Raw genomic sequence first — 18,256 nt, 5'->3', positions numbered from 1 at the left:
TCAACCACTTTGGAAAGCAGTATGGAGGTTCCTCAAAAGACTCCACATAGAGCTCCCCTATGACCCAGCAATCCCACTTTTGGGCATTTACCCAAATGTTCACAAACAAGACCACACTAAAGCTACCAATACTACTGTTTAAAGAAGGTTATATTTTAAATAGTATCAACCACCACTTGGAATTTTTAATAGAAACAAAAGCCAAAACTACTACTTCAGCCGCAGTTTTCAAAACTTCAAGATGTGTTTGCCAGACTCTTGCAGGATCTGTGTGGAGGAGCAAGTGATGGTTTGAGAGAGAGAACAGGGGGGCTGGGAAGGTGGCTCAGTGGTGGAGCGCTTGCCTTGCATGCATGAGGCCCTGGGTTCAATGCCTCAGCACCACATATGCAAAAAGAAAAAAGCCGGAGGTGGTGCTGTGGCTCAAGTGGTAGAGCACTAGCATTGAGATGAGCTGAGGGACAGCGCCCAGGCCCAGAGTTCAGGCCCCACGACCAGATCCCCATCCCCCCCAAAAAGAGAGAGAACAGGGACAAAGCCGATACACCGACAGGAGGGAGGCCGTTGAGATGGCAGGCATCTGCGAAGAGGTGGGGCATGACTAGGGACAAGACTTCATCTTTTTTTTAAGTATTTTTTATGATCTTTAAATAGTTGTACAAAGGAGTTGCCATTCACCAAAGCAGTTTATGAATACAACGCATCTTGATCAGTGTCACCCCTTTCAACATTCTCACCCACCCTTCCCAATCCCCCTCTTCCCTCAATTTTCTTAATTTCTGGGTTATGTATTGAATTTTTTGCCATCGATCAAAGCAGTTTATGTGTGTGCAATGCATCTTGATCTGTGTCACCACTTCAATGTCTTTACCCCCTTCAGCCCACCCCTCCCTTAGTGTTCTCAATTCTGTGGTATGTACAGTGAATTCTTGCTGCATTCTCTATCCTCTTTCCTTGTCCCTCCCCTCCCCTCCTGCAATTATCTATTTCCTGGTACTTACTTTGTTGTAATAGACTCTATGGAGAGCGCCAATAGTATAATTCTTTTAAAAGACTAAGTCAAAGCTCAAATTTCAGCTTTACCATAGGAGGGAAGGTGCGGAAGACAGGGGGGAGAGGTGACAGAGACCTACGGGGAGCTTCAGTGGCTCCCTCAGCTGGCTTTGGGGCACCTTCCTTACATATAATTAGAGTGTATCAGGTGGAGAAGTGAAAGTCTCACAGTAGCCAGTGTGGATATGAGCTGGAATTCAGAAGCATCGTGCAAATGCAGAGTTGATGGGAAGCAAAGGATACCTTGCAAGGTTTTCTACCCAGACTGCTTCCTTTCCTGGAAACAGCAGTAAGGAGGCCTGCATCCTAAAGTATAAAACTTCACTAGCATTCCAGAGGTTAGATGTAAATGGCCAGTCAGGTAAGATCATGAGTCAACATAATTGATCCTAGCAGATGTCCCAGTTGGAATAAAATTGCATGTTTTACAGTCAGTTTCAGTTAACTCACAAGGACATTTCATCTGATCAGTGTGGTTGAACTCAGAATGTGGCCCTCCTAGAGGAGAGTCTTCTCTGTAGATTGAAGGAGCAGAGGTAGAGAGGGCTCTGTGGTGGAGCCCTTGGAACATCCCAGAAGGAGCAGTTGTTGTGGCTTCATAGAAGAAGGTGGTTTTAACTTACACATCAAAGCATGAAAAGTCTGGTGGAAATGAGGACAGAGATGGTGTCATTGTGCAGCTCTTGCTGCACAGGGGATCCTATTAAAAGTCTGGAACAAGTATGCTCCTGAATTTAGAGCAGGCTTTATTTTTGCCTGTTAATTTCCTGCACTTGTTAAATATTTTACAATAAGCAGTTGTTAGTTTACTCATTTCTTCTGCTAAAAACTTCAAAAAAAACAGCATTGTTAGTAGAGCTTCTGAGTTACACACTCAGCTTTTGGATGACTCCAGCAGAAAGAAGATGATACAGCTCTCGAAGGATGAATTGTATGGTAGGATTTTATAATAGCTCTGGTTTAGATTTTTATCTTGCATTTTTTAACAACTTGTCTTTCTAAACCTGAGCAACCATACATCCAGGCACTGTGCATCTGTTTGAGTTGGTGAGTCTCAGTGAAACCAGTGGGTTAGCTTATTCCAGGAATATTTCATTAGGACAAGAGATTCAAGGTTGCAAGAAAAAGAAAATAGATGTCCATTTTCTGTTCATTTTACAGGGATAGTTTATACATGAGAATATATGAGAGATTTACAAAAGAAATTTAGTATTTTTCCCCAGGAAACAAGCAGAGCTAAGTGATACAAGATAGCCTGTTAGTTTATTCATTTGAACTAAAACTGTATTTTAAACATTGCTCGTGTTCCAAACAGAATTTTGTGGTCAGAATAAAAAGACCTTGGAAATTGGTTTCAGGGAAATACAAGTACATGTGCACACACACACACACACACACACATCTCAGAGTTGCTTTCCACAGGCAGCTGTGGAATCAAATTCACTATTGTTACTGAGGATGTCATATTTTGTGAGAATTTCTCATTTACACATAAATGGGGGGTTCTTTGATAAATAGAACATTTATCACTACTTTCCAGTTAAAGATTCATAGAACATCATTATATAAATGTTTAATATTCTATCTTAAGGATTTCCTTGTTCATAAACAAGTACTTTTCCTAGTTTTACAGGAGAAAACAGTACCTGTTTGACTTCAATTTATTGAGTAGGAAAAGCTCTGCTAGCTACTTCTTAATGATGCCTTCTGGCAGCATCTAAATCTTACCAAGAAAATAATATTACTAGCAACATTTTAGACTTCCCAAAGTGTCTTTCTTGTTATTTTTAATTCAAACAAAATGCTAAGAGCAGGGTTTTATTTTTTAAGTCTTTCAGTTGTCTCTGTCTTCAGCTCTGGGCTGGCTTGTTTAAGCCCTTTCGACCATTTGCATTGTTCTGCGCAATGGCAAGTATGCAGTTTTTGTCTCTTGCTTGGTGTGCTGACAGTCACAGTTTATTGAGGAAAACCATTCCCAGAAGCTGAACTCGGGAGTGGGAGGCAAGCATCCCTTTGTTTACCTAAAACTAGATTTTCCCGGAAACAGAAAAGAATGATTCTCTGTGAGAGTACTATTTCTACCTGGATCCAACAGGTAAAATCTAATATGTAGGAAAGGTCTAATGTTTTCCTCTAGAATAGAAAATTGAGCTTTCTCAAATAGAAAATTGAGCTTTCTCTTAGTATTGAAATCCTGATGGGCTCCTCAACAGCCATAAAGTCTGAGTGGAGTAGGACTAGTAAGTGCAGCAGATCTGCCATGTGACATTGTACCTCTGTCTGTGGTTACAGTAAACATTCAAATATGTGGTGAGAGGGTAGCTCTCATGCTATGTGTTTGTACCACAATAGAGTAAGGTTAGTGAGTTTGTTGTAATCTATTGTAATCTCTCCCTTAACTAAGTAAGGAAAGGAACACAGCTGAATTTTTTTCCATTATGTTCTGATTGTCAGAGCAGAAAGTGAACGTTAGCATGGCTCTGGACACCCATGCCCTGTGGCGCATTCGTGGTAGGTGGTCTGACATGAGTGCTTGATTTATTTAGGTGGGCAGATCCACAGAGAGCCCCATCGACTTTGTCGTCACAGACACCATTTCTGGCAGTCAAAACAATGATGAAGCCCAGATCACACAAAGCACCATATCTCGGTTTGCCTGCAGGATTGTGTGTGACAGAAATGAACCATACACAGCACGGATATTTGCAGCTGGATTTGACTCTTCCAAAAACATATTTCTTGGAGTAAGTACTTTTTAAGTACATGGTTTCAAGAAAAACACTCATTATTAGTTACCATTTAATTGGGAAAACATTTAACTGGGGGTAAACATTTAAGTGGGGGAAACGTTTGTATGATGCCTCTAGATTTTGAGATTTGATTTTTCAGGAGACTGGTATGAAGAGCCGTCATTAAGTCTGAAGATTATTCATTTACTTCTATTAATCATTATCCTTGATGTTTCAATTATATTATGTACAGTAATTTTTTGAAGCATGTGCATATCTAAACATTGTATGTAATATGCTTATGGTGAATTTAAGAGGTTTGTTGCAGAAGGAAAAGTAAATGGCCAAATCTTGATCATTAGGGTTTAAAGGAAAATAGTAGTTGTTTATTCATTGGAAAATATTCCAGTGGTGGAAGTTCCTGTCTAGTAGGTGCAGGGCCTGGGTTCAATCTGCCCATCTTGGCTTTGCACTAGGGAGTGGGAGCAAGAAAAACAAGAGCCAAGATGCTGTTAAGCTCCTGAGGAGAATAGAATGCACATCAATTTTAGCACATATTTTATACTGTCAGAAGAAGGGCTGTTTTGTCCTGTGATTGTTAGCTTTAAACCAAAAATGGCGCATCCTCGCTTTCCTCTGCTCTACCACTGCCCCACATCCTAAGGTGACACCAGAGTGCCCTTGCTGTGAGCATGGCCCTGGCAGGCTCTTTTCTGATCTGTGGTGTGTCCTCCAGGAAAAGGCAGCGAAGTGGACAAACCCTGATGGCCACATGGATGGTCTCACGACCAACGGCGTGCTGGTGATGCACCCCCGGGGGGGCTTCACCGAGGAGTCCCAGCCCGGGGTCTGGCGAGAGATCTCTGTCTGTGGAGACGTGTACACCTTACGTGAAACCAGGTCGGCCCAGCAGCGGGGAAAGCTGGTAAGTGGGTTCCGAGTCACCCTGGAATTCCCCCTGAATCCCCTGTAAGAACAAACTTGAGTTTTGGCATAAAACTTCCAACTAGTTCCAAAAAACTCATAGCAATGCAAGACGAAGTTTTGTGAAAATTTTGAAATAAAAAGTAAATGATGTAGACATTCCAGAACTACAACATAATTAACCCAGTTCTCCTTTAAGTTCTTCATAAGAAAGTAATATAGAATTCACTAAACTGTTACTTGAAATTATTCACATACTTCATTGCCCTGGCATACTACTATTTCCTGATAATCACAACTCCGAACAGTCGAGTGTTAGCCCTTTCTTCTCGAGAGGCTTATTGCAATACCTTAAGTGGGGAGCCTGAGGTTTCTGATCTTGCCAGAGCTCTGTGGCACAGCCACTAAGAGGTTCCTAGAAAATGTTAGGTAGAGTCCAGTACCAAGCAGGAAAAAAACAAGTTTTTTCAGAATTCCCATAAGAAACACAGACGGAAAATAAAACCAGGGAGAACTGTTCAACCTAGTTTACATTCTCTACTGGAGGATTGTGTTAGGTCATTTTGTTACTATTTCTGCTCTTCCACACCATGCCTTATGAGATCAGAGACTGTGCTCCCAAAATCAGGAGTTAAAATCTAAAGCAATCTGTAAGGCCCATTAAAATATCATCGCATTAACTGTCCTGGTACAGTTAGATGTTTTGTATTCATAGCTTTGTACACTAGATAGAGATGTTGTATTGGGTGTTCAGATAAGGAAACTGAGGCTCAGGGAGGTTAGATTATTTTGGCAGTCCTGTTTTCAGTGGGAACAATTGACTCCATGTATCATCTTTGAAATGCTAGTTTTATTTTGAAAGTTAGAATGATCTGACCCATGTTTCTCAGGATCTTGCTGTTAAAAGGTGTGTCTGTCAAACCCATTGTAGGTGGAAAGTGAGACCAATGTCCTGCAGGATGGCTCCCTCATTGACCTGTGTGGGGCCACTCTTCTTTGGAGAACAGCTGATGGCCTTTTTCACACTCCCACCCAGAAACACATCGAAGCCCTCAGGCAGGAGATCAATGCCGCTCGGCCCCAGTGTCCTGTGGGGCTCAACACCCTGGTCTTCCCCAGCATCAACAGGAAAGAGGTAGTAGAGGAGAAGCAGCCTTGGGCGTATCTCAGCTGCGGCCACGTGCACGGCTACCACAACTGGGGCCATCGGAGCGACACCGAGGCCAACGAGAGGGAGTGTCCGATGTGCCGGACTGTGGGCCCCTATGTTCCCCTCTGGCTCGGCTGCGAGGCGGGATTTTACGTAGATGCGGGACCGCCCACGCACGCCTTCACCCCCTGTGGACATGTGTGCTCAGAAAAGTCCGCAAAATACTGGTCTCAGATCCCGCTGCCCCACGGAACTCACGCATTTCACGCTGCCTGCCCCTTCTGTGCCACACAGTTAGTGGGAGAGCAGAACTGCATCAAACTGATTTTCCAAGGCCCCATTGACTGACACTCTGACAGCCACTGACTTTTTTTTGGGGGGGGAAAGACTATTCATATATTGTTGTGGGTTTTTTTTTTTAACTTCAGTGGAACTTACTTAATACACCCATTCATCAAATACTTGGCATTTCGAACAAAGAATTTTCCATAACTCCTTAGTCTGCTCTTTGTTATTTCTGCTTAATGTGGTTTGTCCCTGATCCTCATCTTACATGCCGAACTCTTTCACTGATTAAAATATAGTAGCTCTTAAAAATTCATGAACTGAGGATGGCTATTAGAGCAGTAGGCATGGCCTAGGTACTACAGTACTGCATTTCTCTGTATACTGAATTATTTAAGAGTTAAGGGTGATTAGAAACACGCTTTTACTTTTTAAAACCACTTGTGGGGGTTTCATAAGGATTTTGATTTGGTTTTTTTTTTTTTCCTTAAGAAAGCCAGAATTCTGTGAGCCACTCTGAAGTAGTCACTTTTGTTCACTCACTCTCTGCCATTTGTCACCTTCCCCTGTAGCTTAAGGAGCCCTCTAAGTTTGGAAAATGTTTGCAAATCAAACTAAATTTAAATGTGATCATTAGATATATACAACAGCAAGTGGTACATCCGCAGAGATAATGAGAAATTCCTGATTTTGAGAGCACAAATGAGTGTTTACTAAGGAATAATTAAATCAGAATTTCATATGAGCTCTGCCATCCCTCTCTGTTTAGTTTCATTTCATTTTGGTTAATAATTCGTGGATTCACATTCTCTGAACCCAGTACCAGTAGTAATGCTGCTCCCAGACATGCAGAGAAACTGGCTGAGTTGAAGTTGATCTCTTCACATGGAGCAGGTACTCATTTGTTCATTTAAACTAACACCCTCTTAAATTCACCGTCACAGATTTGAACTACATGTTTAACCTTTGTAAATACGTGTGTAATTTATATGATTCTAATATACTCTATCCATACTTGAATTGATTTTTCCATATTTTGCCTACTGGCAAATATTTTGCCTACTGGCAAATATTTTGCCTACTTTTCAGTCATTCTCACCTATTTGAGTACTCCTTTCCTGAAAGTGGTAAGATATATTATTTTAATTGCTGCTGTATAATTTGACTATTTCAAAAGTTTGAGCCTATCAGTTTTAAAATAGCTTTATTTTCCAGTGGAGATACTGTTTAGGATGAGGTGTTTTGTTCTAAGTTCTGTTTTGGTAATTCTTTAAATGATGTGAAAGTCTTCCTATTGGTTGTTTCTTCTATTCTTCTGTAACTTTAAACCTGCAGACAGAAAAGGATGGGAAAATGTGGTATTGTCTAGAATATGTATATTGTCATCTAATGTGGCCAGAGCCGCTAGTGCTTAGCTTTTGTGGATAAAGTATGTCTTTTTCGGCCTGTGATTCTTGGCTGAATGATGGGGGCACATATTGCCTCACCTTGATAGATGGATAGAGGTGGGTTGAGGGTTCTGGATACCCTATGATTATCTTGGAAGGTAGATGATCTTCTACCTAGAAAGGTTGGATCTCACTTATCAAAATATTTTTCATTATTCTAGGAAGTTACACTCTGATATAATTTCCTATGTCAAGGATCTATGTTTAATAGATCCTCGTACAACATATACCCCCAAACTATGCTATCATCCAACTTAAAAAGTTTCTGATTTGTAGAGGAATCAGATAGTTTACATGCATGTTGAAACTTAGGCAATAAATTCCAAAGCCTTTGGAAGGGGCGGCAGTGCATGGCTGTCTAGGTTCCAGTCAGGACCCCTCCTGTCCTCCTTACCTCAGGAGGGGTGGGAAGGTGACATGTCTGCAGAAGAAAACTGCTTACTTTGGCTACATCCAGTAAGATTCCCTTACGCTTATGACTAATGAGGTAGTTTTTCAGACTTAACTTGTGAGAATAACAACAAAAAAAATTTAAACCTCTAGTAATACTCTGTTACCCAAGTAGAGTAATAGAATTGAGAAAAGATAACTTTCCCAAAGTCACTTTTGTTTTTATGTCTGACTTGTCATCACACTTAAAGGACAAATCGCACCCCTCCCATATGTACATAAAGAAATCGTGGTCGCAGCCTGACCGATCAATATGCCTTTTTCAAATACGTTTCCAGAAATAAAGCCCTAGTTGATGTACTTCCTTCCATAGATTTTTTTTCAGTTGTTTATGTCAGTTTACTACAAAAAAAAAAGATTCAGAGTAGATGGGGTACAACTCTGAGTATTTTTCTAGTCTGGAATTTTTTTATTAATAATCGGTGCTGCCGGGTTCATGCATGCTGCAACTTCCAACATTTCCCCTTATTTAGTTCAGCTTTCTGCAAAAAGGGCTGCAGTTGACACTGCAAAATATGTATTCACCTTCCTGGGTTTCTTCCCCCATCTGTGGCCCAAAAGAATGGAAACCTTTTCGTAGAAATAGCGTATTTATCATCCCTTGATAGTTAATTATAGAACTTGGTACCTATGTGCCTCAGGGAACCCCTGTGATATAACTGGTTATAGAATTTCAGGGTTAGGGTTTTAAGAAAGGAGAAAGCCATGGGAAAAAATGATGGGCTCCATTAAGGAGACTTATGAATCTGGATGCAGAAATATGCCAGGACTGGCATACACATGATTGTAGGAGAATTTATTTTCCAGCACCAATAGGGAATGCATTTTAAGTTATTGCATAGGCTGTATTATGAAAAGTTGAGGAGCACTCTTTTTCTTCCAAAGCTTCAATGCCTTTTGCTTTTGCTTCCATTGAATAAACTCCAACCTCTATTATTTGGAAGCTTAGTATTATGATTTGGGTACTTTTGAGAGTTTAAGGAGCATGTGTTCCTCTTAATTTATGTGTACTCTAGGTTATAGAATTTTAGCTACAGTTTTATGATTGCTGTTCCACTACTTTTTAAAGCCATTGTGTTCTTTGTATGTGCACAAGAGGTGGATGGTCACCATTGGGTGAAAACTTTCAGTCTTTATGTGATCTTGCCTCATCACACAGAGCAGTGGAATATCTGATCATCAAATGCCAGGACCTTGGTTTTTTAAGCTCTGTCCCCTGGCTCTCCATCTTAGTCCCTATTGTTTATAGCCTGTGGATGAAGCAGCGGAAGTTCCTCCTGCATGCTGGACCTAAAGCACAGCTCTGTTGTCTTTGCTTTATGAACCAAAGGCCAATGAGACAATTTCAGGATCTGTTTTAAAAGATGCTGCTTCCATTATTGAAGCAGCAAAACAACATTGAAAAAGAAAAGTTCAGTATTTTCTTCTTAGACTTACATATCCTCTCAAGTAAAGTTTTGTCCTCACAACGAATCCCTAAGGGAGAAATATAGGGAGAAAATATTTTTCCAATTCTGCTTAACTGTTTCTAAACAGACAAAAATAAAATTCAATAAAAGGGAAGTTGTGTCTTTAGAGTTGAGATAACAGATTGCTTCTCTGTATTAAATAGCCTAGAAGTTAAGGGACTGGTCATATTTACCATGTATAGTGTTATGAGCAGTTAAATTTTATGGATATATTTGTAAAAATTGTTCTTTTATATTTCATGTCAAATTGAAAAGTTTATTTCTTCACTGTTGTACCTGTGGAAATACAAGCCATTTTGCAGGGGGGAAAAATATCTTCAAAAACTATTAAACGATTCTCACGCTGTGTGTGGCTCATTGTCTTCAGACTTGGAGTATTCCTTGGGTTCTTAGGACATTCCATAGGAAGTGGATACATTTGATTTTTACATTCTCACGCTGCCAAATTAACCCCATCAGATGAGTTCATTGTTTTATACTTGACAAAATGCATACTTAAGTTTGAGGTCTGAAAAATCCCCTAATTTTCTTATTAAAGAAATTCCATTGGTGCTTACATTACTATTTCTTGTGACATTTTCTCGCTGTCAAATAAATCTTAACTTCCCAGAGAATTTAAATGGACTTGTAGAATTAATGAATTTTCTTCATGTTCATTAGTCATATTGCTACTTTTGTGACAATCTTAATTCACTTTTAACAATGTAATAACGATTGTATAAAACCTTCAAGCCTTAACAAATATGTCTATCCTAAGAAAATATTTGAATTTGTATCTCACTGATACTCAAGAGCTCTTAATATTATTGATCAGAATTATTTCCTAAAAAGGAAACACAAACATAGGCTTTTATTTAGGAGGCAGATGTTCCATTTATGGTGCCATCAATTATAAGGTCTGTTACTGTAGGAAAATACTTGTAAGATTCATCCCATTCCGTAAATGTGCCTAAACTTAGTATGAGGATGGGGAGGGGAGGGCTTCCAGCAAATAAAGCATAGACAAAAAAATATCTACATGCAAAAGATTGAAGTTGGACCTCCCACCTCACACAAAATGCAAAACTGAACCCTAAGTGGGTCCAAGAGTTACAACTTCAGAAGTTTTAAGAGAAGCAGAAATTTTGGAACTTTGCATTAGTTGATGGTTTTTGTTTTGCTTTTGTTCGTGCAGTGCTAGCAGTCAAACTCAGCGCGTGTCATTGAGTGGCCAAGTGCTCTACCACTGAACAACATCTCTAACCCTACTTAATGCTTTCTTAAATAATGTCCCGACAAAAGAGAGAATATGGTGTGTGTTGGAGGGGGTGGGGGAGAGTGAAAAGGATAACCTACAAAATAGGAAATACTTAAAGACAGAACTCCTATCCAGAAGACATAAAGAACTTTTACAACATTGATAACAAACACCCCCATTTAAAAATAGCCAAGGATTTCAACTGATGTTTTTCAGAGAAGATCAATAAGTGGCCAAATAAGCACAGATTATCATGCTCAACATCATTAGCCATCAGGGAAATGTAATTTAAAACCACAGTACCATTTTCTGTCAGCTGGGATGACTGAAGTAAAAGAAGACAGTAACAAATGTTACTGTTGGAATTCCAACAAGGTTGGAATAGTAGAACCCTCATGCATTTGTGTGATTATAAAATGTTGCTTCAAAAGTAAAACATACCATTAACATGTGGTCTATAGTTCCAATCCTACATGTGTGTGTATACAAGAGAATTGCAAACAACACAGAAAAAGTGTGTGAATGTTCATAACAGTACTAACAGCAAAAACATGAAAACTCATGTCCATCAATGGAGGACTGTTTAAATAAAATGTGGCATATGCATACAATGAAATACCTGGCTATAAAATGAAATTCTAATATGTATTTCAACAGAAGTGAATCTTGAAAGCATATTAAAATAAGCCAGGCACAAAAAGCTACAGATTGTGTGTCAAATACAAGGAAATCTAGAGACAAAAAGGTTAGTATTGCCAGGGGTTAAGAAAGGAATAAAGAGCTGGGTGCTGGTAGCTCACATCTGTAATCCTAGCTACTCGGGAGACAGATCTGAGGATTGTGGTTTGAAGCCAGCCAAGGCAGCAAAGTCCATGAGATTCTTGTCTCCAGTTAACTAACAAAAAACAAAAAACCAGAAGTGGAGCTGTGGCTCAAGTGGTAGAATGTTAGCCTTTAGCAAAAAATCTCAGGGACAGATTCCAGGCCCTGAGTTCAAACCCCAGGACCGGCACCAAAAAAGAGAATGGAATAAAAAGTGACTGGTAAGTAACAGTGAATTTGGGGGCATGGTGAAAGTATTCTTTTTTTTCATTGTGCGTGTGTGTGTGTGTGTATATATATATATATATATATATATATATACACATATATATATATATATTAGTGTACAGAGGGCTTACAGTTGCATATATCAGGTAGGTAATAAGTACATTTCTTTTTTAACAATGATTAAGGTATTCTGAACTTAATAGTGATTATACAATTGTGAGTGCATATATATATATATATATATATATATATATATATATATAAGCACCATTAAACTCAAGTTAGTAACTCCTATAGTGTATGAATCCTATCAAACCTACTTTTTAAAAAACATCAATTCCGAGATGTTAGCTTGTGAAAAATGTGCCTTCGAATGGAAATGCAATACATACTATTTGCTTAGTCTTACAGATAGAAATCCTCATAATCTTCCAAATATGGCCCGCCTGGAGAAATGTTCTCTAAAGTCTTAGAAGGCTCATTTGTTTCTATCACGCTTCTACTTGCCATAGAAAAACCTTTCTTTTTGCTATTGAGATAAAGCATGGAATGCTATTCTGAAAGGCTTCAAAATCTGCAAAGTATTTTTGTAAATGCAAATTCTCTTATAATCAAAAGTCAATGGCTGTTGTTAAAACTTGAATGGAAACTATAAATTAAAAGCTTTGTAAAACCCATCACCCATAGATTAGTACATAGTATTTGGAAATTTAATTTTTTTTGTCCGGGGTCTGTGTGCTGTCTCTGAGCTCTTGTTCAAGGCTAGTACACTACCACTTTGAGCCACAGTGCTACTTCCAGTTTTCTGGTGGTTAATATATAAGTCTCACAGACTTGCCTACCTGGGTTGGCTTTGAACCGAGATCCTCAGATCTCAGCCTTCTGAGTAGCTAGGATTACAGATGTAAGCCACCAATGCCTGGTGAAATAATCTTTCTAAATTTAAAAAAAGGAAGTGTTAATTGCAACTTCCATTTCATTCTAGTTTTACTTTCGGTTATTTAAGCAAAAGCAAAGCAAGAGCAAATTAAGAACCACCTGTTGTTATTAGTTTTGAAATGAGGCTTTGGGACCAAGAAGAAAAGCAATGTCTGGTTGGCTAATCATCATCAGTAGGAATATGTGAGGCAAAATGAGGCCTGTTAAGTGTAAGCCTGAGCACACTTTCCATATCATGAGGCTACAGGCTATCCTGAGTGATCACCACCAGCATGGAATGTACATAGAGCTAGCCAAAAGAACTATTATTATTAAGTAATTGTACAAAAGGTTACTGATCCCCAAGTGGGCTGTTCTTAAACATCACTTCCTCTTATTTTCTGAAGAATATTCAGTTGAGAAAGGTATATAACACACCCTTCTTTGCCTAATTTCAGGTGTGAATTTAAGCTCGTTAGATTTTTCCCAAGGTATTTGCTTCACATGCAGATTTCCTTAGCTACAATTACAGAAGCAAGCAATGTGGTTTTCTAGGTGTTTCCAAGGATTTTTGTTTGGGACGGATGACTTTGCACTTGATTCTGCAGGTGACCTGTGTTCCAGAGAAGTGAAATTCCTCTTCAGCTAACTGGTGATATGGATTATCTGCCTCTACTTTGCACGTTTACAAAGTCTTCATTGTGCTCCTCCGTACTGGCAGACTAAGCCTGGTTTCCTACGAGTTTGGTGCTTGTGCCTACCACACACATACACACCAAGCTGAGGACCGATGGCCTCACCAGTCAAGTGTGCTTTTCAAAACCTTGTGCTTCCAGCTGCCTTTTTTCTCTTAAGTGAATAGACTTGACTTTCCTGATAACTCTTTCCTAAACTTTCAATCCCTAGCCTTAGCTTTCTGTGCCTAGTTTGTGCCTTTATCTGCATCCTGCAGAAAACAACCTCTGAAGAATTTTAAACCAGTTTGAAGACTGTCAGTTACAGATGAAATGTGTAGGTAATTCTGGAAGCTTGTGGAGTTATCACGATTATTAATGATGGAACCTTCCTGTGGGAAAGCAAACTGGCATCACCAGAGTACATCTCCCAGACTTTTGTTTTCCTTTCATCCAGTGATAAAACTTAGAAATGGATCTTTTTCTAAAAAAATGATTTCAGAATTTAACATCTGTATACATTCTGGAAATGTTCTAATTGTTAAAATGCATTGGGTTCTTTGTAAAGTAGAACTATTTCCTCTTCTGTAAAACAGGTGATGATAGTGTTCATCTCTCTTAGAAGTGTTGTTGAGTTAACGTAACACATGCACTGTGATATATGAGTGCTCAGCAAATGGTAGCTGCTTGTATTATTCTGCAGGAAGAGTACCTGAAAAGGCCTTCCTTACAGCATGAGGCTCAGAAGTGTTTGGTCAAACTTGGGGAAAAGTCTAGGATATCCCAAATTTATTTGACCACAGGCTCTCTTTTTCCCCAGCATATATTTTAAATTTTGTGGAATGCTAAACATAGAATGCTTGAGCAGTTAGGAAGCTATCACTACACTGAAAATTTTTAGTTTTAAATAACAAATATGCATGTGATGCTATTGCTATTCTATATACTTTATTTTTATTTTTTTTTTGGGTCCAGTCGTGGGGCCTGAACTCTGGGCCTGAGTGCTGTCCCTCAGTTTTTCGGTCAAGGCTAGCACTCTACCACTTGAGCCACAGCGCCACTTCCGGCTTTTTTCTTTTTGCTTATGTGGTGCTGAGGAATCGAACCCAGGGCCTCAGGCATGCAAGGCAAGCGCTCTACCACTGAGCCAACTTCCCAGTCCGTATTCTATATACTTTAAACCCTAATCTTTAAAGAAAAATGCCGTTATTATATATGCACAATTCTGCATCAAGCCTCTATGATTTCAAGTAGTTTCATGTGGAAACAACAATGACCATGAATAACTTAATTCTGAGGAAGAAAAGCCTTTCTAATAAAATGGCAAGAATATATTTGCAAATCTAAGACTATTGACAATGCACCACCATTTCAGTTCGTAAGGTGGTTTTTAAATTATGTGCTTTTATTAGCTTAGTGCCATATTTTATTAGTTTATTAGAATAGTGAACCTCTTGAGTGGATACTAAAGTAGATTATTGCCCCGGTGATGCTGATAGAAAACTCCTGAATGTCTGACCAGTTCTCTTGTTGGTTTCTTGTATGCAATAAGAGTAAAAATTCACTGAAATTGTCACATCTATACTATGAAAACCAATTTCAAGTTCCTGAAAGTCAGCAACATTTCCCTGGATGAGAATTCGTTAACCAGTTAATGGCAGTTTCAACTCTTAATGGATTTGATTCTCTACTAGCATCATGAATCGTTAGGATGAAAACTGCTTTAAAAAAGATTTCCATGGTGACCTAAGTCTGAATCAACATGGCTGAAATGAGAAAAGCCGTGTGTGTGTGTGTGTGTGTGTGTTGTGTTGTGTGCTGGTCTTGGGGCTTGAACTCAGGGCCTTGAGGTACTGTCCCTTAGCTCTCTTACACAAAACCAGCACTCTACCACTTGTGCCAGGGCTCCACTTCTGCCTTTGTGGTGGTTAATTGGAGGCAAGAATCTCATGGACTTTCCTGTCTGGGCGGGCTTTGAATCCTGATCCTCAAATCTCAGCCTCCTGAGTAGTTAGAATTACAGGCTTGAACCACTAAGCACGAAGCCATTTTTGTCGTGAGAAAAGCAGTAAGTTGGATATCCGTTTCTGGTAACCGATTAGCTCACATATTAATTATATAATCTTAAACATTAATATATCTCTGCTTTTTTTACTTTGGGGACTAACAATGGTTTTAGATTGTGATTAAATTGTATCTGAAAAAATGTCAGATTCTCAAGATGGATGTAGACAAAAATGGCCTGAGAAAGAAGCTTGAAAAAGAAATGATAGAATTTTTTTAATTAAATCATTTGAAATATTGAAAAGTGGTATTGATTCTGATGATATCTAATAATCATGCTAGCTAAAATCACCTAACAAAGTAAGCAAAAGGACATGTATGATACCTTGGCAAAGCTTTTAAGTGGAAGCAGCCACAAAGTGCAGTCTTATAGCTCAAAGTTTCAAAAGAAAAGAGTAACATGGAGAAGTGATTTGGACTGAGCCCCTGTGTCAGTTCTGCTCCCTAGCAGCCTGCTATTTAAAGTGACCTAACTTGCTGTATGTCTTACATGTGCAATTTTTAGTCCATTACTTGAGAGACTCATCATTCACACAAGGTCAGCCTCTGCCTACAAAATCCTTCTTTTCCACTGAATGTGATGAATGAAGGAAAAGGAAAAATTCAACAAAGACTATTAGAACAGAACATAATTTGTATGAAATACACTAAAAAAATACTACCAAAAATGGTTGTTTATGTGTAGGTAATAGTAATAATATGTTTATATTGCATTATTAGCCTCTTTCACTATATAATTGGTATTTTAAGGTAGTTTTACTTGACTAATCATTGTATTATTCATATTTTAGAATTCTGGAATAGTTAAATATTTTTAAGTATATTAAAGTATACTGGAATACTTTGCTAATGAAACCTGATTCTCATCCTGGTATAGAATTCTTTTGAGATGGACCGACCACTGCCTGCTCTCCCTCCTGGGAAACATGATAGTAAATGCCTGTGGCATGATTGTGCTCACAGCTAGCAATTTGCCACCTTTTGTTAGCATTGAGTTTGCTTTTACTAATGGAACTATAGGCTTTTCAAGAGTCAGTTATATTTGTTCCAAAACTAATGTCAGTTGTCTTGTTGATATCATGTAATTGCATAATCTCATGAATCATGACTATCAAAGAGTTGTTTCATCTATGAAAATTAAATACCTTAAGAGAACGCTAAACAAGTCACTTAGAAGAGGTTTCAAATATGGAGAAGAAAAGTATAAAACATTGGGAAATGTATGAAATTTGTGAAGTTTTTGTTCAGGACCCTAGTACCTCACTCTACCTTAAAACTGAAAATCAGAATTCCTTGTGAATGTAGTTTAGTCAAGAAACAACACCTGGGTTTCCAGGTGAAGGACCTATGCAAAAAAAAAAAAAAAGGCTTGGACACTCTACCAAAATACTAGTAGTCAAATGTGCATACAAAGTATATAATCTTTATACAATATATATATAATAATCCTAAGATTATAATCTATAAAAATCTTAAGATTTTATATATATATAAAGTATCATTTTATTAGAAACTCCCTGCCATAAATGACACTCAGTTTTGCCACATTTCAAATTATACTTTTATGCACCCTACTAAAAACTGTATCATCATTTGTTTTTCTAAGGTAAATTAGACATTGAGTTTGTTTTTCTTCTTTCACTGATTTTATACCTTAAAAATAGTAATGTAGAGGGGAAACAAAGGAGGAGGCAACAATGCTCAATAGGAAATGTACTCATTACCTTGCTCATGTAACTAACCCCTCTGTGCAGCAATTTTACAATAAAAAATATACCAAAAAAGTTTACACAGTCCAAGATAAGGACACAAGTGGGTTTTTTCTTGCTTACTATTGTTTCCAATGTATTTATAAGGTACCACATGATTTTGTTGTTGCTTTGTATGTCCCTCCCCCATGGTATAACCCCTATTTTCACCCCTATTTTGATGGTGGTATAATTTGGGGAGGGGAAGGGAAAACACAAATTGTTCAAATAGGGATACAGGTGGACCCATTGCAACAATGAGATGTACAAGACACTGTCGAAAAACAAACTTTACAATTTAGGTGGGGAGGGAGGGAATGTAGTTGTGGAGATGGGAGGGAAGGGAGAAAAAGGAGGAGGCAACAGTGCTTGATAAGAAATGTATTCATTACCTTGCTCATGTGATTGTAACCCCTCTGTTCAGTATTTTCACAATAAAAAACATTTCAAAAAAAGTTTACATACTAAAACCATTTTAAAAATTACTAATGTCCTATATTCCAGGTACTGTTAAGTCACCTAAAGAGATGCATAGTAATAAGGTAGATATGGTTCATGGCCCTAGATTAACTTTCCAGTCTGGTAGGAATACAGACAAGTAAACATAAGCAAAGTGCTGTGGATGGGCTTGGAAGGAATGCCTGCCCTGTGTCTGGAGAATGGGTGAAGATCTTACTAGTAGACCCAATTAGTAGATCCATTATCTGAATTTATCTTCCAGTTTCACTCTCAGGATCGGATTAAATGAAATGTTCCTTGATTTTGTTTTACAGTGTTTTCTAGTAATTTTCCAGTTCTTTCTCAAAACTCCTTGGTCTGAAGCTAAATAAGAATGATGCTTGACAAATTATTTATTTTCAACACATCCCTGTGAATTTTGGGATAGTGAATTTAAGCAGCCCACTAACTGTATGTCTGGAAGACAGGCACATGGATACAGAAATAAACCCCTGACCTGGCTCTATTTCCTTGACTGCTCTCAGCAAGCGTAAGTTCTAGGAACTAAAAAGATACCTGACACCTGCTGTCACATCAATTAATAAATGGGAGGCTAGGC

The 18,256-nt window shown here is 38.5% G+C and overlaps 1 protein-coding gene across 2 annotated transcripts in view; it reads left to right on the top strand.

Annotated features, from left to right (window-relative positions):
• Positions 1 to 7,180, top strand: part of Peli2 (pellino E3 ubiquitin protein ligase family member 2) — a 130,268-nt gene extending 123,088 nt beyond the window's left edge. For both annotated transcript variants that reach the window (XM_013012365.1, XM_013012366.1), the window contains exons 4-6: positions 3,600 to 3,797; positions 4,519 to 4,707; positions 5,638 to 7,180. In XM_013012365.1, coding sequence (XP_012867819.1) covers positions 3,600 to 3,797; positions 4,519 to 4,707; positions 5,638 to 6,204 — 954 coding nt within the window. In that variant the 3' untranslated portion in view covers positions 6,205 to 7,180. The remainder of the gene's footprint in view (positions 1 to 3,599; positions 3,798 to 4,518; positions 4,708 to 5,637) is intronic.
• Positions 7,181 to 18,256: the final 11,076 nt, after the last annotated feature.

The sequence above is a fragment of the Dipodomys ordii genome, unplaced genomic scaffold (genome assembly GCF_000151885.1).
Source record: "Dipodomys ordii isolate 6190 unplaced genomic scaffold, Dord_2.0 Scaffold16, whole genome shotgun sequence".
Classification (NCBI taxonomy): domain Eukaryota; kingdom Metazoa; phylum Chordata; class Mammalia; order Rodentia; family Heteromyidae; genus Dipodomys; species Dipodomys ordii.
Note: the sequence above shows the minus strand (reverse complement) of the source record. Positions and strands in the feature narration are given on the sequence as shown.